Source organism: Eurosta solidaginis, chromosome 1 (genome assembly GCF_040869045.1).
Source record: "Eurosta solidaginis isolate ZX-2024a chromosome 1, ASM4086904v1, whole genome shotgun sequence".
NCBI lineage: Eukaryota > Metazoa > Arthropoda > Insecta > Diptera > Tephritidae > Eurosta > Eurosta solidaginis.
This window is the reverse complement of record NC_090319.1, coordinates 113,637,903-113,664,673: the sequence shown is the minus strand read 5'-3', so window position 1 is coordinate 113,664,673 and position 26,771 is coordinate 113,637,903. Positions and strand designations below refer to the sequence as shown.

General features: G+C 36.8%; 1 protein-coding gene and 1 long non-coding RNA gene across 2 annotated transcripts in view; one reads left to right on the top strand and one right to left on the bottom strand.

The window, feature by feature from the left end:
• Positions 1 to 26,771, top strand: part of Ipo9 (Importin 9) — a 32,482-nt gene that overhangs the window by 3,397 nt on the left and 2,314 nt on the right. Inside the window, exons 2-3 of the mRNA XM_067759706.1 lie at positions 25,658 to 26,278; positions 26,344 to 26,762. Of these exons, the coding sequence (XP_067615807.1) occupies positions 25,658 to 26,278; positions 26,344 to 26,762 (1,040 nt within the window). The remainder of the gene's footprint in view (positions 1 to 25,657; positions 26,279 to 26,343; positions 26,763 to 26,771) is intronic.
• The window catches only part of LOC137236739 (uncharacterized), a 37,626-nt gene continuing 36,065 nt past the window's right edge, over positions 25,211 to 26,771 (bottom strand). The window contains exon 3 of the long non-coding RNA XR_010948604.1: positions 25,211 to 25,340. This is a non-coding gene — a long non-coding RNA (uncharacterized lncRNA). The remainder of the gene's footprint in view (positions 25,341 to 26,771) is intronic.

The following is a 26,771-nucleotide window of genomic DNA, read 5'->3' as shown; positions in this document are numbered from 1 at the left end:
ATAAATTAATCGAGATAGATATAGACTTCTATATATCAACATTATCTGGGTGAAAAAAGAAATTCATTTAGCCATGTCCGTCCGTCCGTCCGTCTGTAAACACGATAACTTGAGTAAATTTTGAGGTATCTTGATGTAGGATCCTGGGCGCTCATCTCAGATCGCTATTTAAAATGAACGAAATCGGACTACAACCACGCCCACTTTTTCGATATCGAAAATTTCGAAAAACCGAAAAAGTGCGATAATTATTACCAAAGACGGATAAAGCGGTGAAACTTGGTAGGTGCGTTGACCTTATGACGCAAAAAAGAAAATCAGAAAAATTTTGGACAATGTGCGTGGCACCGCCCACTTTTAAAAGAAGGTAATTTAAAAGTTTTGGAAGCTGTAATTTGGTAGTCGTTGAAGATATCATGATAAAATTTGGTAGGCACGTTACTCCTATTACTATATGTGTGCTAAATAAAAATTAGCGAAATCGGATGACGAACACGCCAAAAAAAAAAAAAATTTTTTTTTAAGTCAAATTTTAACAAAAAAATTTAATATCTTTACAGTATAAAAGTAAATTATGTTAAAATTCGACTCCAGTAATGATATGGCGCAACAAATACAAAGATAAAAGAAAATTTAAAAATGGGCGTAACTCCGCCCTTTTTCATTTCATTCGTCTAGAATACTTTTAATGCCATAAGTCGAACAAAAATTTACAAATCCTTGGTAGGGACATAGATTCTATGACGATAACTATTTTCTGTAAAAATGGGCGAAATCGGTTGAAGCCACGCCCGGTTTTTATACACAGTCGACCGTCTGTCCTTCCTCTCGGCCGTTAATACGATAACTTGGGCAAAAAACGATATATCTTAACTAAACATAGTTCACGTACTTATCTGGTATAAAATATGGCCGAAATCCGACCAGGCCCACTTTTCCGATATCGAAAATTACGAAAAATGAAAAAAATGCCATAATGCTGTACCAAATATGAAAAAAGAGATGAAACATGTTAATTGGATTGGTTTTTTGACGCAAAATATAACTTTGGAAAATACTGGTAACGAATTTACTTGCAAATCCTCTTATTTGCAATCCTCTGCTAAGTTCGAATCACTAAACTGTTGAATAAATAACTCCAATTTGTAATAATGCAAAATGGCCTTTATTAAAGTACTTCACAATACACTCAAACTGTGCAACGAATAGCTTGCTTAATAACCACGCTGATTTATAGCTCAATGAAACTCTACTATTCAAAATAATACTGCTATTGCTCGCTAGATATCGTCTTAATCGCAACTGCTTGACAACTCAAATCAAACTGAATTACTTCTTACTCGCTTGCCCCGCTTTTATAGTTTACGCTGCATACTTCTAGGCTCTTCGATTTCCAGAACTTACCAACTATATTCGTGTGCGTAAAGTTCTCATATAGTTTCTACTTGTTTACAATTGGCTACTTTTTAGCGCTTCTCAGATTTTCATATGTGAGTTTGTAGTTTACAGTCTCCCGCACACACATAAGCGTATAAGTAAATTCATCTGTGTGTGACATCTCATCTCTCGCTGCCTTGTATGTAAATGTTGCTCGTCGGAATGTGTACATATGTGTAGACGCAATTATTGATTCGATTATGTAGATACATAATGATTGAATTATTGATGTGAATTCACGTCACTGCTTAGCATCGGCCTGGAGATGGCAGCACTCCTTAGTTTTGCTAATATTCGTAACACTGCCCTCCACCTAAGTCTGATCGTCCCGATCAGACAAATCTCCCAATCTAAACGCCGCTAGCATCGCGATATGTACCACTCTTCTACTCCGTGGTTTCTCAATGCTTTGTATGCGGTAGATGGTATCACTGATCTTCTTCACAACTTTGTACGGGCCTTCCCAACTGCACCGAAATTTAGCTGGAACACCTTTCCGCCGGTGAGGGCTGTTTAACAGTACCAGATCTCCCGCCAAGAAACCTTCCGAATTAAAGTTCTTGTCATGCCAGTCTTTCATCTTACTACTCATTACCCTGGGCCGTTCCTTCACACTCTGTTGTTTGGTCAATGAACCACTTCGTAGAGCTTGCGCTGGACGAATTTTCTTTGCATAATCGGTATCGTTCCCACATTTTACAACAGTAGTGCGCTCCGGCTTGAAACTACCCTCGCATTCTTTCTCGGAAATTCGTTGCTTCGTTTTCCTGCGTCTTTTAGGTTTTGTCAATGCCAGTGTTTCTCTCGCAGGTACTTTTGATTTTGGTTTATTTGGCCCATTCGATCTATCAACCTTTACCTTTGAATTTCGTGGCCTTCGTCGAGTATTCTCCACCAGTACCCGATTACTGCTGAACCCTTTTTCAAACTAAAGTTAAGTAGCACATCTTGGTTCTCATAACACATCACCCTTCTCTGCATATCGATCTTGATGTCATGGTCAACCAAGAAATCCACTCCCAATATAACTTCATCAACAATCTTCGCCACAACAAATTTGTGTAGAACCATGACCTTCCCAATCAATACTTCACATATCACTTCTCCCTGAACTTGGTTATACTCGCCAGTGACCGTACGCAACTTTGCTCCAGGTAACGGTTTTACTCTCCTGTTGACCAAGTCAGATCGGATCAAGGAATGAGATGCGCCCGTATCTACAGTCAGTACTCGTTCTTTGCCATCCACATTCCCTCTGACGGTAAGACTGCTCGATTTTCTACCAATTTGCAACACAGATATCACAGGGCATTCAATAGCTGGATCTAGCTCTCTACCTCTTACTCGCTCTTGCTTATCTCCTCCAGCTTTGCGTTTACGGCCACCCACATTGTTGGAACTATTAAGACCAAGATCGCAATGACGTGCTATGTGATCGGACTTCCCGCATATGAAGCATTTGATAACTTTTTCACTTCGCTTTTGCGATCCTTTCAGTGCCTCCAATATTGCGTCTACCCACTCTGGCCTTTCTACTTCCACACGATGAGCTTTGTATGCTGGTTTACTAAATAGTGAGGCCGTTTCCTGAGTCAATGCATGTGATACCGTTTCAGCAAATGTCAGTTTTGGGTTTGCGTATGTAGCTCGCTTCGTTTCCACGTCTCGTATGCCATTTATAAAACTCGGGATTTTTACCCTCTCGGTGTAATCCACGGGTGCGTCCGCATTTGCGAGATGAGCCAACCTTTCAACATCTGAAGCAAACTCTTGCAATGTCTCATTTGCTTTTTGGTAGCGGTTTTGCAACTCAATTTGGAATATCTGTTTTCTATGCTCGCTTCCATAACGTCTCTCGACAGCGGCCATCAATGCTTCATAGTTGTTCCGCTCTCCTTCGGGAATCGTCTGTAGGATTTCGGCTGCTGACCCTTTCAATGCCACGAACAGAGCTGCAACTTTATCTTCAGCATTCCAATTATTCGCTGCCGACGTCTTCTCAAATTGGAGCTTAAATACCTGGAATGGAACAGAACCATCAAACGTTGGGGATTTTACCTTCAGAGTAGACGTTGAAGTGATTGGACGGTTCAATTGTAACTCCTGAATCCGATCTTTCAAAGCATCCATCTCGGCCTCCACTTTATTTTGTCGTTCACTAACAGCCTCCAGCTGCGATGAGAATTTTGTTTCCTGTGCCTCCAGCTTTGTTGAGATACGCTCTTCTTGTGCTTCGAGCTGTAACGTTATACGTGCCTCTTGTTCTTTTAATTGTTCTGCAATTTGTGACGCCATGTGTGTTTTCTGTTCTTCCATCTTCGATGTTATTCGTGTCTCTTGGGATTCCATCTGTGATGACATATACGTTTTCTGTTCTTCTAGTTGAGATGACATTGTCGATGTTTGAGCAGATATTGCAGCCAAAATCATGTTCAAGTCTGTGCTCGTAACTGTCTGCGTAACTGTCTCTTCCATTTTTGTTGTTTCCTCGCCATCAAGATGAAAGTCATACTCTTCCAAGTCAATTCCTTCTACTTCCATTGCCTCTCGTAGCCGTGCCTGAAGTTCAAGTTTAACGCCGCTTGTATTCAATCCACGGGCTTCCAACTCCTTTAGTTGCTGGATCTTCAATTCACTGAACTTTGCCATGTCCTTGTTGTCCTCTGGAATTTATTCAACAATTCCTCTTCTGACACCAATTGTAACGAATTTACTTGCAAATCCTCTTATTTGCAATCCTCTGCTAAGTTCGAATCACTAAACTGTTGAATAAATAACTCCAATTTGTAATAATGCAAAATGGCCTTTATTAAAGTACTTCACAATACACTCAAACTGTGCAACGAATAGCTTGCTTAATAACCACGCTGATTGATAGCTCAATGAAACTCTACTATTCAAAATAATACTGCTATTGCTCGCTAGATATCGTCTTAATCGCAACTGCTTGACAACTCAAATCAAACTGAATTACTTCTTACTCGCTTGCCCCGCTTTTATAGTTTACGCTGCATACTTCTAGGCTCTTCGATTTCCAGAACTTACCAACTATATTCGTGTGCGTAAAGTTCTCATATAGTTTCTACTTGTTTACAATTGGCTACTTTTTAGCGCTTCTCAGATTTTCATATGTGAGTTTGTAGTTTACAGTCTCCCGCACACACATAAGCGTATAAGTAAATTCATCTGTGTGTGACATCTCATCTCTCGCTGCCTTGTATGTAAATGTTGCTCGTCGGAATGTGTACATATGTGTAGACGCAATTATTGATTCGTTTATGTAGATACATAATGATTGAATTATTGATGTGAATTCACGTCACTGCTTAGCATCGGCCTGGAGATGGCAGCACTCCTTAGTTTTGCTAATATTCGTAACAATACTTTGTAAAATGGGTGTGACACCTACCATATTAAGTAGAAGAAAATGAAAAAGTTCTGCAGGGCGAAATGAAAAGCCCTTGGAATCTTGGCAGGAATACTGTTCGTGGTATGACATATATAAATAAATTAGCGGTACCCGACAGAAGATGTTCTGGGTCACCGCTGGTCCACATTTTGGTCGATATCTCGAAAACGTCTTCACATATACAACTAAGGGCTACTCCCTTTTAAAACCCTCATTATACTCAGTTGAGCAGAGCTCACAGAGTATATTAAGTTTGATTGGATAACGGTTGGTTGTACATATATAAAGGAATCGAGATAGATATAGACTTCCATATATCAAAATAATCAGGATGGAAAAAAAATTTGATTAAGCCATGTCCGTCCGTCCGTCCTCCCGTCCGTCCGTCCGTTAACACGATAACTTGAGTAAATTTTGAGGTATCTTGATGAAATTTGGTATGTAGGTTCCTGAGCACTCATCTCAGATAGCTATTTAAAATGAACGATATCGGACTATAACCACGCCCACTTTTTCGATATCGAAAATTTCGAAAAACCGAAAAAGTGCGATAATTCATTACAAAAGACAGCTAAAGCGACGAAACTTGGTAGATGAGTTGAACTTATGACGCAGAATAGAAAATTGGTAAAATTTTGGACATTGGGCGTGGCAACGCCCACTTTTAAAAGAAGGTAATTTAGAAGTTCTGCAAGCTGTAATTTGGCAGTCGTTGCAGATATCATGATGAAATTTGGCAGGAACGTTACACCTATTACTATATGTACGCTTAATAAAAATTTGCAAAATCGGAGAAGGACCACGCCCACTTTAAAAAAAAAATTTTTTTGAAAGTCAAATTTTAACAAAAAATTTAATATCTTTACAGTATATAAGTAAATTATGTCAACATTCAACTCCAGTAATGATATGGTGCAACAAAATACAAAAATAAAAGAAATTTTCAAAATGGGCGTGGCTCCGCCCTTTTTCATTTAATTTGTCTAGGATACTTTTAACGCCATAAGTCGAACAAAAATTAACCAATCCTTTTCAAATTTGGTAGGGGCATAGATTGACGTTAACTGTTTTCTGTGAAAATGGGCAAAATCGGTTGATGCCACGCCCAGTTTTTATACACAGTCGTCCGTCTGTCCTTCCGCATGGCCGTTAACACGATAACTTGAGCAAAAATCGACATATCTTTAATGAACTTAGTTCACGTGCTTACTTGAACTCACTTTATCTTGGTATGAAAAACGAACGAAATCCGACTATGACCACGCCCACTTTTTCGATATCGAAAATTACGAAAAATGAAAAAAATGCCATAATTCTATTCCAAATACGAAAAAATGGATGAAACATGGTAAGGTAATTGGATTGTTTTATTGACGCGAAATATAACTTTGGAAAAAACTTTATAAAATGTTTGTAACACCTACCATATTAAGTAGAAGAAAATGAAAAAGTTCTGCAGGGCGAAATAAAAAACCCTTAAAATCTTGGCAGGTATTACATATATAAATAAATTAGCGGTATCCAACAGATGATGTTCTGGGTCACCCTGGTCCACATTTTGGTCGATTTCTGGAAAACGCCTTCACACCACTCCCTTTTAAAACTCTCATTAATACCTTTAATTTGATACCCATATCGTACAAACTCATTCTAGAGTCACCCCTGGTCCACCTTTATGGCGATATCTCGAAAAGGCGGCCACCTATAGAACTAAGCCCCACACCCTTTTAAAATACTCACTAACACCTTTCATTTGATACCCATATCGTACAAACATATTCTAAAGTCACCCTTGGTCCACCTTTATGGCGATATCTCGAAAAGGCGAACACCTATAGAACGAAGGCCCACTCCCTTTTAAAAATACTCATTAGCACCTTTCATTTGATACCCATATCGTACAAACAAAATCTAGAGTCACCCCTGGTCCACTTTTATTGCGATACCTCGAAAAGGCGTCCACCTATAGAACTAAGGCCCACTCCCTTTTAAAATACTCATTAACTCCTTTCGTTTGATACCCATATTGCACAAACGAATTCTAGAGTCACCCCTGGCCCACCTTTATGGCAATATCTCGAAACGGCGTCCACCTATGGAACTATGGATTACTCCCTTTTAAAATACTCATTAACACCTTTATTTTGATACTCATATTGTACAAACAAATTCTAGGGCCATCCCTGCTCCACCTTTATGGCGATATCTCGAAACGGCGTCCACCTATGGAACTAAGGATTACTCCCTTTTAAAATACTCATTAACACCTTTCTTTTGATACCCATATTATACAAACAAGTTCTAGGGTCAGCCCCGGTCCACCTTTATGGCGATATCTCGAAAATGCGACCACCTATACAACAACCACCACTCCCTTTTAAAACCCTCATTAATACCTTTAATTTGATACCCATATCGTACAAACACGTTCTAGAGTCACCCCTGGTCCACCTTTATGGCGATATTTCGAAACGGCGTCCACCTATGGAACTAAGGCCCACTCCCTTTTAAAATACTCATTAACACCTTTCGTTTGATGCCCATATTGTACAAACAAATTCTAGGGTCACCCCTGGTCCACCTTTATGGCGATATCTCGAAACGGCGTCCACCTATGGAACTAAGGATTACTCCCTTTTAAAATACTCATTAACACCTTTCATTTGATACCCATATCGTACAAAGGCATTCTAGAGTCACCCCTGGATTGATTATGTTTATGTTTATAAATTCATTGAAAGTAATAATAATCGGTTTGTTTTATAATCTAATATACTATATATGTAATAAAAAAAAATCTTTTTTTTTTGTAGAACTTTGGTCGAATGCCCTTTTCTCTTTTTTTTTTCACAGATCTATCTTAGGGCTGTACAGTTTGGATACAACTTCTTATAATTGGGGCCCCCTTGGTTAATTGGTTGTTGTATTAGACTTACTTTGAGTTTAACAGAACATCAATTTGGTATTACACATAGTCTAATGACACTAATATGTACTATGCACTAAAAAATTTGTTATAAATGCAACTAGGACTAAACTTGGGGTAAATCCTACCCCTCAAAAAATATTGTTTCACAAGTTCAAGTAAAACGTAAGCTTTAAATTTATTGTAAACTCAACGAAATTGTTTTACAGGTTCAGGTAAAGCATGAACTTTTTAAACTTATAGTACAATTACTGAAATCGTTTTACTTGTTCAAGTGAAACGTAAACTGTTTTACATGTAACAGTCAGGGTTGGTATTGTGTCGGGTCTAGTTCAACTCAGTCACCAAAAAAAATGTATTCAAAAGAAAGTCTTGTTTTGATAATGCAAGCTAACCCGCATTACTTGTTATTTGCGTCTCTTAATATAGATTTAATGCATTTTAACTGATAATGCAACGGAACTTGAACTACCAATAAAACTTTATTCCTTACCGAAACAATATCAACACTTTTGCTCATTCCAAAATCTTATTCGCAACGATTGCATCAATCAAAAAAATGTAATAGTAAGATTCTACCGTAACGCAAAGCAAATTTTAATAACTGAAACACTTTTTTTTTGTTTTACAGGCCGTATATATTGCACACCTATGACCATTAAAATATGCTTTGGTTTTTTGTTGGGTAATTTTTCTTTTTTTTCAGTATGCAACAATTTTGAACGTACAACAAGAATTGCTTTTTTTCTTTTTAACTTATCATTTCCTTCGGTCAATGTGCATATTGCATTCGTATTCACATTCGCTTTAAGTCTACACTAGGGTGATAGCCTTAAATTGGAGTATGTATTAACATTGTATAATGTTGCGGAGTCAAACATATAATTTTAAAAGAAAAGGTTAAGGCTACAAATACATAATTTTAGTTCAGTAGTGGAACGAACTCACCGCTTTAACCGCTGATGTTCGTTATCGCAATTGGAATGGCCACAGGCCTATATTCGCTGCCCTGTGATTGTCATTGTAGCAGGTTTATTGTAGCCCAATCTGGTCGTAGTTGATAAGGGTTGCGCTAGTATTGTTACAGCCGGTATGGACGCAGCCAACAAGGATGCGCTAGTAGTGTTATTGCCGGTATGGACGCAGCTAATAAGGATGCGCTAGTAGTATTATTGCCGGTATGAACGCAGCTAATGAAGATGCGCTAGTGGTATTATTGCCGGTATGAACGCAGCTAATAAAGATGCGGCTGGTATTATCGCCGGTATGAACGCAGCTAATAAAGATGCGCTAGTATTGGGGTCGGTGGTACCGCCTGTTGTTGGTGTTAACATTAATGGCTGCAAGCCTATGTACGTGGCCCCGCTACGTGCGTTGCAACTGGTGTGGCAGTACGTCTGGTGGTTGTTGCGCTCGTGGTTGGCGCTTATGAAGGAATTGGGGGAGGTACTACCGATGGTGATGCCCGTAGTAATAGTAGGCACCGTTGGTGGTGGTTGGCGCTGTGGTCCGAGGTAACCAAATGACCCGGGTGGCGATAAAGCTTCGTGCTGGCCTTTACGCCGGTGGTAGTGTCCGTAGTAAACGTAGAGGAAGAGGTTTATCTCGCTAAGTATGCCGCAAACGCCGACCTACTTCCACTGGATCTTGTGTCCACTCAACATAACCTGTATGCGTTTATCATCACCCCAAAATAGCCTTGCACAGCGAGATTTGTCGCAAAGAACTGTTTCGGTGCTTTGCGCTACTGACTCTTTCCTCGCTTTTTTTTACTGATCCTCGGGTAAATGCACCGCCGGTGAGGATGTTTTCCGATCCTTCTTAAAAATGTTTCGTACCTCCACCTGTTCTTGCCGGAAATTTAATTGCTTTCTTTTTTTTTTTTCTAGTGTCTGTCTTTTTCTTGCCGATAATTTCTTATCGCAACTTTCGCCACATCGCTAGGCGTGTTCGCGTGAACACGCTCCCAAGTGGGTCGTAGCCGTAGACCGTAGCAGCAGACCGTAACAAACCTGCTTCGCTTTGAAGACCTGACGATGAAGCGAACAGGAGACCGGATCATCTGTGGGAAGCTACTGCCAGGTATCTCCGACGACAAGCAACGTGGGGCACGACTCACCCCTGAGATAAGAGTCTCAAAGTCCTACTACGAAGCTAGCCGGGCAACATAGGTCCCTCAAAAAAATTAAGTCAAGTTGGGAATAATTTCTGTTTCCTAGTTAAAAGGGCTTTGCGGCAATTAGACATTTGTTATGGGGAACTCGTCAAAACTCCGAAAGATGATTTCTAGTGGGTATCGCTCCCACAGGAATGCAAAACAAAAAAGTGTAGACATTTTGATCTGGAGCACTCGTCAAAACTCCGAAAGGCTAGTCCGACCTAAGTGTGGACTGCCAGGGTGTTCACGGTCCTCGGTGAGTACGCGCGTGAACATCCTATGAGGTCAGTGCTCGGGGAGAATACTGGGCGAGATGTCCCCGACCGCCAAAACGCCCAGACAAAAAAAAAATTGTAAGTTTAAAGAAAAAATCAATTTAAAAATCTTGGTAAAAAAAATTTAAAAAAATTACCATTACTCCCGGAAGGGGTGTGATGGGAATGCTGGCATCCCCTTCAAAGGCAGTAGGGCTATAGACAAAAAAACCAAAAACAACACAAACTCATTCATACTCGTCCCTAGTGCTCCCAACCGCAACGCATGAGGGGTCTTAAGGACCTGCCTCTGGGACTGGTTGAGGCCACTAGGGTCAATGGCCTACACACACAGGTTGGTCCCAACACACCCAGCCGCAACGCAGAGGCGGTCTCTGGGGACGCGCTAGTGGGACTGGCTGGGGGTGCTGAGGCCTCCCGTCCATTCACCCGGGACGCCCCTCCTGCCTCCGCCGCTATGGTTGGAGCGGCTTCAATGGCCGCTTCCCAGACTGGTGGGACAGGGAAGGGTGTCACTTTGAATCCCAGCTCAACCCGTCACAATCCAGGTGGTACTATATGTTGCCACCTGAGACGTGGGATGAACTGGGGTCCTACAACTCACACATACCATTCGTACTAAACGACCACAAATTCGGCAAAAGAGAATTGATATATATAAAAAAAAATTTTAATGTTACAGAAAAAAAATTATAAAAAATCCCAATTAGCGGACATATATTCTCCTAAGCCGACTAACGGACAACATTCCGGCAACATAAAACCCCACTTACAAAAAAAAATAAAGTGCGTGCAGCACTGCCTCATCGGGTGAATACAAAATCCCGATAACTGACGTGAAGTCCCGTGACCCCTTTGGCCACTGCCCCCGATGACCAGCCCGGACAACCTGATCCGTCCAACCATCCCACCGCAACGTAGGTGGCAGCTTCTGTGGCTGCTCACTCGGACTGGTGGAATGGTCAACTTCACAGGTTGACCCGACTGACCCTCGCGGCCAGCGCCTCAGGCGCCACGTTGGGCGCCATCTGTTATGGTTTACGCATTTACTATGGGATCAGTAAGGAAGGCGGTCGGCATGATGTGGTGGTGCACAGTGGCTAGTCATTGTCGGCTGGGGCGGGTCCTTGCCAACTGTTCCTGCGCCATAAACAGAAAAAAGTTCCTATCATGCCTATCAAAACTAGCTGTCAAAAAGCGCAGAGACCGACTCAAAACGCTTGAAATTCAAAATAAAACAACATCCGGCCGAACCGGATGTCACGGACAGACCGTTGGCATTCAAAATCTAAATTCAAAAATTTCAAAAAAAACTGACGCAAAAAAAATTACCGAACCGGACATGACCGGTTACTACTCTGAAATCAAAATTCAAAAAAAATTGCTGAAAATAAAATAAAAGAACCAAAAGGAAAATAAACAAAATGGCCGAATATATATAGGGGCGCCGCGGGTGGTGTTGCGACGCCCGGTACTATGCCCACCCTCAAAATCCATGGCCACCGTCGCACCTAAAATTCCGGTGGCCCCTTACCTGGTAACCCTACGTGCCTTCTAAATAAATGGCGACGCCAGCATTCCCATATTATTTACAAGTTGATTCAATGTTCATTATTACTAAAGCTTTCTTTTTCTGTTCTACTACAAGGTTTTTGAATATGTTTATGTTTATAAATTCATTGAAAGTAATAATAATCGGTTTGTTTTATAATCTAGTATACTATATATGTAATAAAAAAAAATCTTTTTTTTTTGTAGAACTTTGGTCAAATGCCCTTTTCTCTTTTTTTTTTCACAGATCTATCTTAGGGCTGTACAGTTTGGATACAACTTCTGATAATTGGGGCCCCCTTACAAAATTAATTGGTTGTTGTATTAGACTTACTTTGAGTTTAACAGAACATCAATTTGGTATTACACATAGTCTAATGACACTAATATGTACTATGCACTAAGAAATTTGTTATAAATGCAACTAGGACTAAACTTGGGGTAAATCCTACCCCTCAAAAAATATTGTTTCACAAGTTCAAGTAAAACGTAAGCTTTAAATTTATTGTAAACTCAACGAAATTGTTTTACAGGTTCAGGTAAAGCATGAACTTTTTAAACTTATAGTACAATTACTGAAATCGTTTTACTTGTTCAAGTGAAACGTAAACTGTTTTACATGTCACAGTCAGGGTTGGTATTGTGTCGGGTCTAGTTCAACTCAGTCACCAAAAAAAATGTATTCAAAAGAAAGTCTTGTTTTGATAATGCAAGCTAACCCGCATTACTTGTTATTTGCGTCTCTTAATATAGATTTAATGCATTTTAACTGATAATGCAACGGAACTTGAATTACCAATAAAACTTTATTCCTTACCGAAACAATATCAACACTTTTGCTCATTCCATAATCTTATTCGCAACGATTGCATCAATAAAAAAAATGTAATAGTAAGATTCTACCGTAACGCAAAGCAAATTTTAATAACTGAAAAACTTTTTTTTTTGTTTTATAGGCCGTATAAATTGCACACCTATGACCATTAAAATATGTTTTCGTTTTTTGTTGGGTAATTTTTCTTTTTTTCCAGTATGCCACAATTTTGAACGTACAACAAGAATTGCTTTTTTTCTTTTTAACTTATCATTTCCTTCGGTCAATGTGCATATTGCATTCGTATTCACATTCGCTTTAATTCTACACTAGGGTGATAGCCTTAAATTGGAGTATGTTGGTATATTAACATTGTATAATGTTGCGGAGTCAAACGTATAATTTTAAAAGAAAAGGTTAAGGCTACAAATACATAATTTTAGTTCAGTAGTGGAACGAACTCACCGCTTTAACCGCTGATGTTCGTTATCGCAATTGGAATGGCCACAGGCCTATATTCGCTGCCCTGTGATTGTCATTGTAGCAGGTTTATTGCAGCCCAATCTGGTCGTAGTTGATAAGGCTTGCGCTAGTATTGTTACAGCCGGTATGGACGCAGCCAATAAGGATGCGCTAGTAGTGTTATTGCCGGTATGGACGCAGCTAATAAGGATGCGCTAGTAGTATTATTGCCGCTATGAACGCAGCTAATGAAGATGCGCTAGTGGTATTATTGCCGGTATGAACGCAGCTAATAAAGATGCGGCTGGTATTATCGCCGGTATGAACGCAGCTAATAAAGATGCGCTAGTATTGGGGTCGGTGGTACCGCCTGTTGTTGGTGTTAACATTAATGGCCGCAAGCCCATGTACGTGGCCCCGCTACGTGCGTTGCAACTGGTGTGGCAGTACGTCTGGTGGTTGTTGCGCTCGTGGTTGGCGCTTATGAATGAATTGGGGGAGGTACTACCGATGGTGATGCCCGTAGTAATAGTAGGCACCGTTGGTGGTGGTTGGCGCTGTGGTCCGAGGTAACCAAATGACCCGGGTGGCGATAAAGCTTCGTGCTGGCCTTTACGCCGGTGGTAGTGTCCGTAGTAAACGTAGAGGAAGAGGTTTATCTCGCTAAGTATGCCGCAAACGCCGACCTACTTCCACTGGATCTTGTGTCCATTCAACATAACCTGTATGCGTTTATCATCACCCCAAAATAGCCTTGCACAGCGAGATTTTTCGCAAAGAACTGTTTCGGTGCTTTGCGCTACTGACTCTTTCCTCGCTTTTTTTACCGATCCTCGGGTAAATGCACCGCCGGTGAGGATGTTTTCCGATCCTTCTTAAAAATTTTTCGTACCTCCACCTGTTCTTGCCGGAAACTTAATTGCTTTCTTTTTTTTTCTAGTGATGGCCGGTCTGTCTTTTTCTTGTTTTCGATAATTTCTTATCGCAACTTTCGCCACATCGCTAGGTGTGTTCGCGTGAACACGCTCCCAAGTGGGTCGTAGCCGTAGACCGTAGCAGCAGACCGTAACAATACTCATTAACACCTTTCATTTGATACCCATATCGTACAAACGCATTCTAGAGTCACCCCTGGCCCACCTTTATGGCGATATCTCGAAAAGGCGACCACCTATACAACAACCACCACTCCCTTTTAAAACCCTCATTAATACCTTTAATTTGATACCCATAACGCACAAACGCATTCTAGAGTCAACCCTGATCCACCTTTATGGCTATATCCCTAAATGGCGTCCACCTATACAACTATGGCCCACTCCCTCATAAAATACTCTTTAATGCCTTTCATTTGATACACATGTCATACAAACACATTCCAGGGTTTCCCTCGGTTCATTTTCCTACATGGTGATTTTCCCTTATGTTGTCACCATAGCTCTCAACTGAGTATGTAATGTTCAGTTACACCCGAACTTAACCTTCCTTACTTGTTAATACTTTTAATTTGATACCCATATCGTACAAACACATTCTAGAGTCACCCCTGGTCCACCCTTATTGCGATATCTCTAAAAGGCGTCCACCTATAGAACTAAAGCCCACTACGTTTTAAAATACTCAGTAACACCTTTCATTTGGTACCCATAACGTACAAACACATTCTAGAGTCACCCCTGCTCCACCTTTATGGCGATATCCCGAAATGGCGTCCACCTGTAGAACTATGTCCCGCTCCTCTTTAAAATACTCTTTAATACCTTTCATTTGATATACATGTCATACAAACACATTCCAGGGTTACCATAGGTTCATTTTGCTAAATGGTGATTTTCCCTTATTTTGTCTCCAAAGCTCTCAGCTGAGTATGTAATGTTCGGTTACACCCGAACTTAGCTTTCCTTACTTGTTTTCAAGCATATTTGTTCACTGCTGCTCACACCCACGAAAAAAGTCAACAAGTATAGATGGGGGTGCGTATGCAGCAATGCTTTGTGTAGGTATATTTAAATGTGTTATGAATAAATAGGTTAATAAATGTATATACTAGGGCGGGTCGATTTAAAAATCGCTCACTGCTCTGTGAAAATCGAAACTTTGCCGAAGGAACCATACCTCTCAAACGAATTCTGATGCCCCCTCCCCCCCTTTGGGTCGAACTTTTGGGTAGGGGCAATTTCAATTCTACCTGCTGTGTCTTGTGGTGGCTTAAAAAAAACAACACAAGCAATTTTACGATCTGCAATTGTGTCACAGTGATACCTTCATTTTTTAAAACGGTTGAATAAAAAACCCACACAACTATGTTTAGGACATGCAAATGCATCACAGTGATGCCTTGGTTTTAAAAGGGGGTTGTAAAAACGCTAATTTCTAATAATTTTTTTAAATTTCTTTTCTATTACTAAGTTAAATTCATTTTTTCATTTACATATGTTCTGACTAAATAAATTTCTAAAGAGAAAAATAAACTCCAAAAAGAAAAAACATAGGCATTTCAAAGTGGGATTTTTCAAAATTTGCCCCTACGACCCAAAGGGGGGACATCAGAATTCGTTTTAGAGGTATGGTTCCTTCGGCAAAGTTTCTTATTTTGATCCCTAGAATACGATTTTCACAGCAATGGGCGATTTTTTTGCCTCCCCATAAATCGACCCGGCCTAATATATACATATGTATAATTAACTTCAAAAAAAGTTACAAATTTCGGAGGATCCAGGAAGTTGAAAGAGTACAGACACAAATTGTAAATATGAACTTTTCAAGTTTAATAAATGTAATAATTAGTTTCTTACAAAAGATGTTTTTCACAAATAGTCCACACATATCTTTTTGTAGCAGTGCCACACATACATATCTGGTGTAAGTGGCATCTGTAGAGTTATCTACTTGTAACAAATATACTTGTTATATTTTAAATTTATTCTTATTATATTATTTATTTTTTATTATCAAAAAATGAAAATATTTTAAGTCATCAAAAATATCTTTTAAAAAAATAAAGTTTAAAATATATTAATCAAAGTTAAATAGAATATAGTGTTAACTACTTTGTACTCTTTACTTTAATTTTTAAAATAATTTTTAATTGAGTTTTCGTGTTAACTTAAAATTTTTGAATAACTGCAAAAACAAGAAAATTCTAATTAGTTGGAAAATATTTAAACTCAAAAATAAATAAAATAATATTTTTAAAAATAAATATTTAAATATTTGGTTAACCACCAAATATATTGGAAAAATAATTTACAAAAATAAAGTATATTTAAATAAAGTAGATAACTCCACAGCATCATCGACATTCGTGTTCACCGTAAAGCTAGTAAGCGAGTGAACAATCGAGTGGCAACATGTGACTTACGCTTAAGTTGATTTAGCAAGGTTGTTAAAAGCTAGACAATTCGTTTCTTCTCGGTACCGCCAGTTATTTCAAAATTGGCACAGTAGGTGTTATATATGAATCATAAAAGATTATAGATTCTTTTTGTTTATCACTTAGTTAATCATTCCACTATGGTATAAGTCCCATCTTTTGTACACATTGTTAAAGTACTATTGAGTATCTAACATACTTTAATATTTGTTACTTGATAAAAATGTTATGTTATCTGAAAATGTATTTTGAAGAAAAATATTGAAGTATTAGAAATGTTATAAATATGCGCAACGCCAAGAAAAATTTGTTCATTTCACATTTCACTGAAAACTTCAAGAATAAAAAATTTGTTCTTAAAATAACAAAATTATTTTCAAATCCTTTTTTGAACAATAACTTTGAAATTGGCGCAGTCGGTAGGATACTCTTTGTAAAATAAGCAAAGAATCCTTACAACATAAACCGATTTTTAGTACAAAAATTTACATTTTTTAAAAATCGAAGGCAGTATCAACAATTGAATGCAACAATCAAACGGCAGTATCAATAATTGAATGCAGCAATAAAGCGGCAGTATCACAATCAATACGTATTACATTCAAATATCATTCACTCATTAACGTTTGAAGCACGCAGCAATCAGAAAGCCTGAATATCGTTCCATATTGTGAACATCCATAGAGGAGCACTTCCATCAAAATGAGTTTTCAACCAGCAGATAATATTCCAGGAGCAGCAGCAAATGAAGGAGCTAATACACATGATTGTAACAGTAGTTTGAGAAATTTAGATTTAAATCCGTTTAAATATATAGAAAGATTACAAAATTGTTATGGAAAGAAACAGGATTTGCCAATTTTTTTATCAAATATCGATGATATTATTCCGACGCTTAGTCTATACAATGAGCAGTCACAACGAATGTGCATTAATGTGATTAAGAGCAAGCTAGTAGGTCGTGCTAGGCAAGTAATTGAAATACATAGCCATTTGTGTACGTGGTCAAGCATAAGAGAAATGCTTATACAAAATTTTAGTAGTTTCAAAACAAGTTCACAACTGTATGAAGATTTGCGATCTGTACAGTATAGAGGCGACGTCTTTAATTTTTATTCAAATATTCAGAAGGCATTAACGATTTTAAATCAAAAATGTTTACAAGAAAATAATAATGCCGATATTCCTAGAAACATTGAGGCAGCTTTAAAAATATTCAAGGAAAAATTGCCTGTTCATATGAGAACAATATTATATGCATTAAAACCTTCGACCATATAAGAAGCTTTACATGAATTAACAGCAGCTGGATTTATGAATGAATCGCAGATACCTGACAAGTCGCACTACCAAGGTGGTAAAAACGATAGAAGTTTTAGAAATGATGTCAGACAGAATAGTACACAGATCACAAAACAAACACAACATTTTAGGAATACTCTTCAACATACGACATGGCAACCTAGAACATATAGTCATAATCACCAAAACAGTAGTTTTAGAAACAACAATTTTAGGCATAACACATCACTTAATCAAATTTGCAATCAACCTAGAAATACTACTGAACCCATGGATGTGGATATTTCTGGTCAAACAAGAAAACCACAAACTAACTTTAGCGAAACTAGTCAGGATTTTCAATTAACAGCCTCGGAAATGAATCAAGTTTACCCTATATTCGACTAATTAAAAATAATTTCAAAACGAAACTTTTAATTGATACAGGTAGTACAGACAGTTTACTAAATAGGCGAAATTGTCCACCTTGTACAATAAAGGATCGTATGGTACCATTAAATATAAAAAGTGCTTCAGGAAATATTATAATTTTTCAAGATGCAATAATACCACAAGGGCGTATAACTTTGCCCATAAAAAATGATTGCATCTTTCATATTTATGATTTTCATTCCAAATTTGACGGACTGATAGGAAATTTATTTATTTATTTATTTAAAGTCGACGCAAACACAAAGCGGTCGACTAATTGACAGATATATGTGGGATCTTTAATTAAAACGCAGCTTGTAGTTCTTTGACATTTTTAATGTTCACAAATTCGTTTGATTGTACATGATCAAAATTACATTAGTTTAAATATATTTAATTGGCTCACAACACGGTTTTACATGAAACAGTTTTTAGACAACTTCGCTTGATGGCGGTTTTATTAACAATGAATTCGATCGTCCTTCGTTCGTCTTGTCAAAGTAAATTGGCGGTGTTCAGTGCATTCTACTCGGCATGCGTAAGGGTTGCATTCGTAAGGCTCGGTATCTACTTGTCAAGTTAGTCGCGCACGTTAATCCCACATATATATGTAAAATACAGAGCCATTCTTAAAATTAAAAAATTCAAAAAAGGTACATAGAAAATTTGTATGTTATAAACATTTGACATCGCATTGTATAAGAAAAAAAATAAAATTAAAATATCAGGCTAAACATAAGAGTATAGCAGTATGTAAAGCAGCAAACGAACATTCAAAGCCAATGCAGTTATACAAATCATTGTACCGCGAGCACCAATGGCGCAGGGGACTGTTTCTAGCAAAATTTTGCCGGCATAGAGGTAAATGAAAAGGCACAAAATGCCTGGACGCCCTAGCAGGAACCGCAAAATTTAGTTGACTGATTAGGTCAGGGGAGTCAATCACACCAATGATGAGCTTGTGAATGAACATAACGCCAAGTAATACTCTACGATTCTCTAGAGATGGCAAATTAATTAGAAGAAGTCTATTCCTGTATGGTGGAAGATGAGTACTTGATTCCCAGTTGAGACCTCGTAATGCAAAAATTAAAAACCGACTCAATCCGATCAACATGGATTTGATAGATCGGAGACCAGACACATGAACAGTACTCGAGAATAGGACGTACCAGCGAGGTATAAAGGATCTTTGTGAAATAAGGGTCATCAAACTCTTTAGCCCAACGTTTGATAAAACCTAATACACCAGTTGCTTTGTTTATAGCGGTTGAAATATGTGTGGTAAAACTTAATTTCGGATCAAAAATAACTCCTAGATCAGTTACAATAGATATCCACTCCAAGGGGTCGCCGTTAAGTGTATAAGATGATAGGACCGGCTTCACACGGTGAAAAGTCATTTGCTTACATTTAGAGTAATTCAAAAAAAGTAAATTTGCAGTACACCAGCTTTGAAATGAGTCAAGATCGGCCTGAAGCTGATTAAAACAGAACAAGTTCGAAGGCAGATATGTGTAACAAAGTTTTACATCATCTGCATACATAAAAACTCTAGAATGTAATATAACCTTTGGTAAGTCGTTAATGAACAGGTTAAAGAGTAATGGACCCAAATGGCTACCCTGGGGCACGCCAGAAGTTACATCAAACGACTTTGAAAGATTGTTGTTAAAGAAAACTCGCTGAGTCCTATTTTCAAGATAACTTGAAATCCAACTTAATAAAGGCGCTGGAAAACCCAGAAGATCAAGTTTGGTAACTAAGAGCTCGTGATTAACAGAGTCAAATGCTTTACTAAAGTCGGTGTAAATTACATCTGTTTGTTTGCAAACTAAAAAACCATTCATAACAAAAGACGTAAATTCAAGCAAGTTGGTAGTAGTTGATCTCCGATGAACAAAACCATGTTGACAAGGCGATATTAAAGAGCTACACAAGTATTGAAGCTGGTATGTAATTATCTGCTCAAAAGTTTTAGGGATAGCTGAGAGCTTAGCTATGCCTCTGTAGTTCTCAATATTAGACCTACTACCTTTTTTATGCAAAGGTATAATAAACGATTGTTTCCAAATAGATGGGAATGATGCGGATTCCAGAGACAGTTTAAATAATTTAAAGATAGGCTCTGATAAGCTGACAGCACAGTACTTAAGTACACAACTAGGAACACCATCTGGACCCGGCGAAGATATCGGTTTCAATGCAAGAAGTTTATTAAGAACAGTATCTTTATCAATAAATGGGTTTAAAATATTATTAGAACTTTCCAAGCAATATGGATAAAGATTAGACTGGACACATTGGGATGAATAGGTTGATTTAAAGAATTCAGCAAATAAATCAGCGATTTCGTGATCAGAATTTGCGTTTTTGCACCCATAAATAAAAGTAGATGGGAAACCAGAAATTTTCCTTTTGGAATTAACAAATCTGTAGAAACGTTTCGGATTATTAGTAAATTGGAATTTGCAACATGATAAGTAACCGTTATAACACTGCTGGTTAAGACGATGAAAATTGGAGCGCGCCACTAAATATTTAGATAAATCAATAGCTTTACCAGATCTTTTGAAACGCTTATAGAGTCTAGATTTAATATTATCAAGTCTTAATAGTTGCTTTGAGAACCAAGGTGGTTTACCCGTGGAGGTACTGGAATAACGAAGGGGGACAGAGCTTTCAAACAAAGCATCAAGAGAACTATAAAACAAGGAAGTCGCTGTTTCAACGTCTGTACACGCATAAAGACTCGACCAGTCATGGGCAGAAATCAAATTATTGAGCTCACTAAAATTCGTCTTTGAAAAACATCTCGACCGGGGTCGGGAATTGGGCTTAGAAACATCGAGCATCACAGGTTGAACAACATCCAGTACTATCTCAAGCGTAGGATGAAGAGGGTCTTCAGGAAGGGATAATGGGGGAGTTCGGGTTAGAGTAATACCCGCAGAGTCATCTGTAAAAACTAAGTCTAAGATTTTCCTTTTGGAATTTAAAACATTATTAATTTGGAGAAGAGATGTATCTAGCAGGCTATTTAAAAACTCGTGCTGAGTAGTGGGAGTTTGAAATTTGAGTCGATGGTATTGATCCAATTTACTGATGATAAATTGAAATCACCAAGAACTACTAGGCGGTCTTTGTCTCGCAATTGCGAGTACAAACTACAAATAACAGTGCTATGACATGTATAAACGTGTATATCCGATCGTGGCGGTATATACGAGCAGCAGATAAACAAACTAAAATTGTGCAAGGCAAGCTTTACTGCTATAAATTCAATGTCATTTGTGGTGTCCAATAGCAGCAACTCAGATGGAAGCGTCGAGTTAACAGCAATAAGGACACCACCTGCTCTAGATTCACGATCACGCCGATAAACTACATATTTACGTGAAAAGAGTTCAGAGTTAAAATTGTCAGCTTTTAACCAGGTTTCAGTAAAAGCTATAACTTGAGAAGTAAAAATAAAACAATTCAGATAAAAGGTACTTAATTTCGATCTTAGGCCACGAACATTTTGGTACGTGATGGTTATTTTTTCACTGTTTCCGCAGGGATTTTTGAGTTTTTTGAAGCTCCTGCGGCGTTAGGTTTTTTGTAAACAAATGCACAACTGAATGTTCCGGCCAGAATGTATGTTCAAGAACTCTATCAAAATAAGCGTCTGGCACTGATATTTTAAATGATGAAATATCCCTATCATATCTAAAATTAAATTTATAAACGCCTATTTTAATAGGTTGTGAAAGGTCTAGCTTATCTTCTATATACTTAATAATATCATTTTCCATAAGCGAAGAATGAAGACGAGATACAAAAATTGTCCTGCGAGGCGGCACGGCAGTCACCTGCCTCGGTTGCGCATTGTCAACATTTGGCAAACGCACAGCGGCGGAGGTAGAATCACCACCAGTGTAGGTGGAGCTGGAAGCAGCATTGTCATTATTAATGGTTGTTATATCATTAACAGCAGTAATTTTTTTTTACCAAATAGAGGTAAAGCCAGAAGATCGTGAAAAAACAGCATTTAGTACTCTAGAGTCTAGACGGACACTATGAATTCAATCGTATGCCGTTTGGACTTAAAAATGCACCAGCTACATTTCAAAGGTTGATGAATAATGTTTTACAAGAATTTATCGGAAAAATTTGCTATGTGTATTTGGATGATATAATTATATTTTCTACAACCTTGGAAGAACATATAAAAAGTCTAGCAGAAATACTAAAGACCCTTCAAAACGCAAATTTGAAGGTATCCTTAAATAAAAGCGAGTTTTTAAAACACGAGACAAAATTCTTAGGTCATGTAATAACTCAGGATGGTATAAAACCAAATAGCGATAAAATTGAATGTATAAAAAGGTTTCCTATTCCCAAAAACATTAAGGAAATACAATCCTTTCTTGGGCTCACAGGCTATTATAGAAAATTTATACAAGATTATGCTAAAATAGCAAAGCCACTTTGCGATTAAAAAAAGGAACAAAAATTAATATTAACGATAAAGATTTTAAGCATTTGAAAAATTAAAATGTCTCTTATCCAGCGATTTAGTGATACAATATCCCAATTTTCAAAAGGAGTTTACACTTACTACAGATGCAAGTGAATTTGCGATAGGAGCTGTGTTATCTATGGACCAATAGCTTTTATATCTAGGACTTTGAATCAACATGAAATTAATTACTCTACTATTGAAAAAGAATTATTGGCAATTGTTTGGGCGACTAAGCAGTTTAGACATTATCTTTGGGGAAGAAAGTTTCAGTTAAAAACTGATCATAGGCCATTAATTTGGTTAACTAATTTGAAAGAGCCAAATTCTAAAATTCAGAGATGGAAAATCTTATTTAGTGAATATGATTTTGATATTACATACTTAGAAGGTAAAGAGAATAAGGTAGCAGATGCATTGTCTAGAGTAAAAATTAGTTTAAATGAAGTAAATGTATTCGAATGTGAACAATGTAGTAAATCTTTTATAGATAGGCATAGTTTAAATATCAACATAATCTTGCACAAAAAAAATTATACCAATGCCAGTATTGCAGAGCCAAGCTTAAAAATGATGAAAGTAAAGTTCGACATGAAAAAGAATGTGAAAGTCGTAACAATATATGCTTTTTATGTAATAAGCGTTATAAGCGCATAGATACACTTAGACAACATATGATACGAGTACATTATCAGAGCAATAGACAAGAAACCAAAGAATTAGAAACTGTTCATAGCGCACAGGATGATTCTATAAAAGGGATTAGAATAAGTGAAAAGCCGCTCAGTATGTTTAAAAAACGAATTTTAGTATTAACCACAGAAGATTTATCGCTCCGCGATACAGTTATATTTAAACAACCTACATACTCTAGAAACCAGTTGAAGGAAATATTGAAAAATTGTGGAACAAACAACACAGGCATATACTTTGATAACGATGATGTATTCAGAGATTTTCAAAATTTATATAATGATCTAAAATCCTGCCCAAATAAAATATGTAGGTGTTCAAAGGTATTACCACAATATTCAGAAGAAAAAAATATATTAAATAATTCTTCAAAAACACAGGGAAACATATAATCGTCCAGGTATATATAAAACATATGAAGAATTAAGAAGGGAAATTTATTTTCCAAATCTAAAAGAAAAAATCACTAAAATTGTTAACAATTGCAAAATATGTTCAAAGAAAATTGAAAGAAATCCAATTAAGTTACCATATGAGAAAACACCCACTCCTACACAACCATTTCAACACTATCACATGGACATTTGGTACCTTAATAATAACGAAAAATATATTACTATAATAAATAAATTTTCTAAATTTGTGGTTATAGAGCCTTACGATGAAAACAGTTTCATAAATTTAATCAATGTCATGACTAAAATGTTCTCTTATATGAATAAACCCAACTTGATTACTCTCGATAATGAAACAACATTTAAAACACTACCATTTTTAGAATTTCTTGAGAATCTTAATATTCAATATCACTTTACAACTCCTAATCGACATACCGGTAATTCCGACATAGAGCGATTTCATAATACCTTAAATGAAAATATTCGAATTTTGAAACATAGAGAATCAATCAATGACATCATTTTAAAAACAAACAATGTTTACAAAGCACTAGCAGATTATAATAACTTAATCCATTTATCTACCAAAGAAAAACCAATTAATATTCATCACGGACTTGTGAATAATGAAGTTATTTATCAAAGATTAGAAAATAAAAAGGATCAAGTAATTAACAAAATTAATGAGAAGCAAAATAGGGCAGACAAACCTATTGATGAAACAATAGTAATCGATTATAAAGCGCGCACTGCAAATAAAGTTGCCCCTAGATATTTGGAAGCTAAGGTAATAGAAAAACAGGATAGACAATATAAAGTTAAAACTTCTAGACATGCAAAACCTACTAAATTTTACAAAGATCAGTTCAGAAAACTGAATAGGTATCAAAATACTTCTACAAAATCTATAGGTGATGTTGGAAATAATGATGACAATGAATCTAATATTGTAAATCGAGGCTCGATAGCATAACAAATTTTTTAACAATTTAAACACAATTAATAAATGATAAGTGAGGTTAAAATATTTTTAAGAAAAATATTGGACAAACTATTTCGACAAAGAACTAGTGCAAGGGGAGTGTAAAACTAAAAAATAATACTAACGAAATTGAAACCAAAGGTTTTACCTAACAACAAATCAACATAAACATATAAATACTATGTATAATAAAATTTTAAAAATTCCTTTATACGTACAAATATTTAGCTTTATAAAATAAATAAGATTTTAATATGAAGTTAATCTACATATAAATATGCAAACATGTATATAAATGAATTGAATTATTATATTATATGTTGATAATATTACAAAAACTACTGATACTAATTATTTAAGAAACTATGTAATTTAATAGAATTCATTAATTTCAATTTCAGTTTTAAATATAATTACTTTTATTGTAAAGATCGTGTGAAAAAGTTGTGACTTATAAATATTTCCATAGTTGGAACGCATCTTCGGAGGGAGGTGTTATATATGAATCATAAAGATTCTTTTTGTTTATCACTTATTTAATCATTCCACTATGGTATAAGTCCCATCTTTTGTACACATTGTTAAAGTACTATTGAATATCTAACATACTTTAATATTTGTTACTTGATAAAAATGTTATGTTTTCTGAAAATGTATTTTGAAGAAAAATATTGAAGTATTAGAAATGTTATAAATATGCGCAACGCTAAGAAAAATTTGTTCATTTCACATTTCAAACTGAAAATTTGTTCTTAAAATAACAAAATTATTTTCAAATCCTTTTTTGAACAATAATTTTGAAATTGTAGGTGTGCCATGACCACATTTAAAAGAAACCCTGTTACATTTGTAGCTTGGTGTACTTGAATTATTAGGGTTAGAATTAATTATGAATGTTGAAATTTTCCGAACATGTCTTTATAAATTTACTTTAATATTATTTTTCATATTCTCTATGACAGGATATGGCGTTTACTTATCCGAGCTTATTATGAATCAATCATTTGACTTACCATTGCGTCAAATTGCTTGTATTATGCTCACGCGCTATGTAGAGAATCACTGGGGTGAAGCGGATGATGTTGCTACAGAGCAAGCTAAACGTACAATACGAAACATTCTGCCGAATGGATTATACGATCCCAATTCAAAGATACGGTCATCGGTGGCTCATACAATTTCAGCAATTGCCATGACCGATTGGCCCACGGTTTGGACAGAGTTATTCGATATTATTATAAAATGTTTGGGTGGCAATGAAGACTCCATACATGGTGCTATGCAAATTTTACAAGACTTCTCTTATGATGAGAAACAAGTTAAGGAGCTGGGGCCTGTCGTTATATCCGAGGTTTATCGTATTTTTGAATCTGAACAAAATTACAGCATTAAGACGCGTACTTCGGCCATAAAGATATTGAAATCATTATTTTTATCTATTAGTATAAATATTGGTGAAAAACATGAGCAGGCAACAATGATGAACTCGATTTTAAACACGTTTATGGGGAAACTAATGCATTTCCTTTCTATGAACAGTGGATCTACATCAAATTTCATGTTGAGGACAGAAATTGTTAAAAGTAAGCATATTTAATTTAATAATAATTATAACGACAAAGACCTTTCAAATAAATATATATTTTAGTACTAACGTTTCTGGTGACAGAGATGCCCAAATATATCCATCCCTATATGGATCGCATACTTCCTATTATATGGCAGCTTCTCACACAAATAGCAGATGTTTATGTTAAAGTTACTGTCAATCAAATCGAGCCCAATCCATTCCCTGCCTCAGAAGTTGAAGAAGATGATGAACTTACAAACTTTTCTACCATGATCGTACAAATTTTTGAATTTATTCAATGTATTATTTGCGCTGGGAAATTCCGTTCCATCATCAAAAATGTACTTACAGATTTAATTTATATTGTAATTGTGTATATACAAGTGGCTGAGGAACAAATCGAAGACTGGAACGACGATCCTGAGAAGTTTGTGATTGATGAAGAAGAGGGAGGTGTTGAACTAACAATAAGACTGTCCGGCCAAGATGTTTTGACCGTGAGTCTG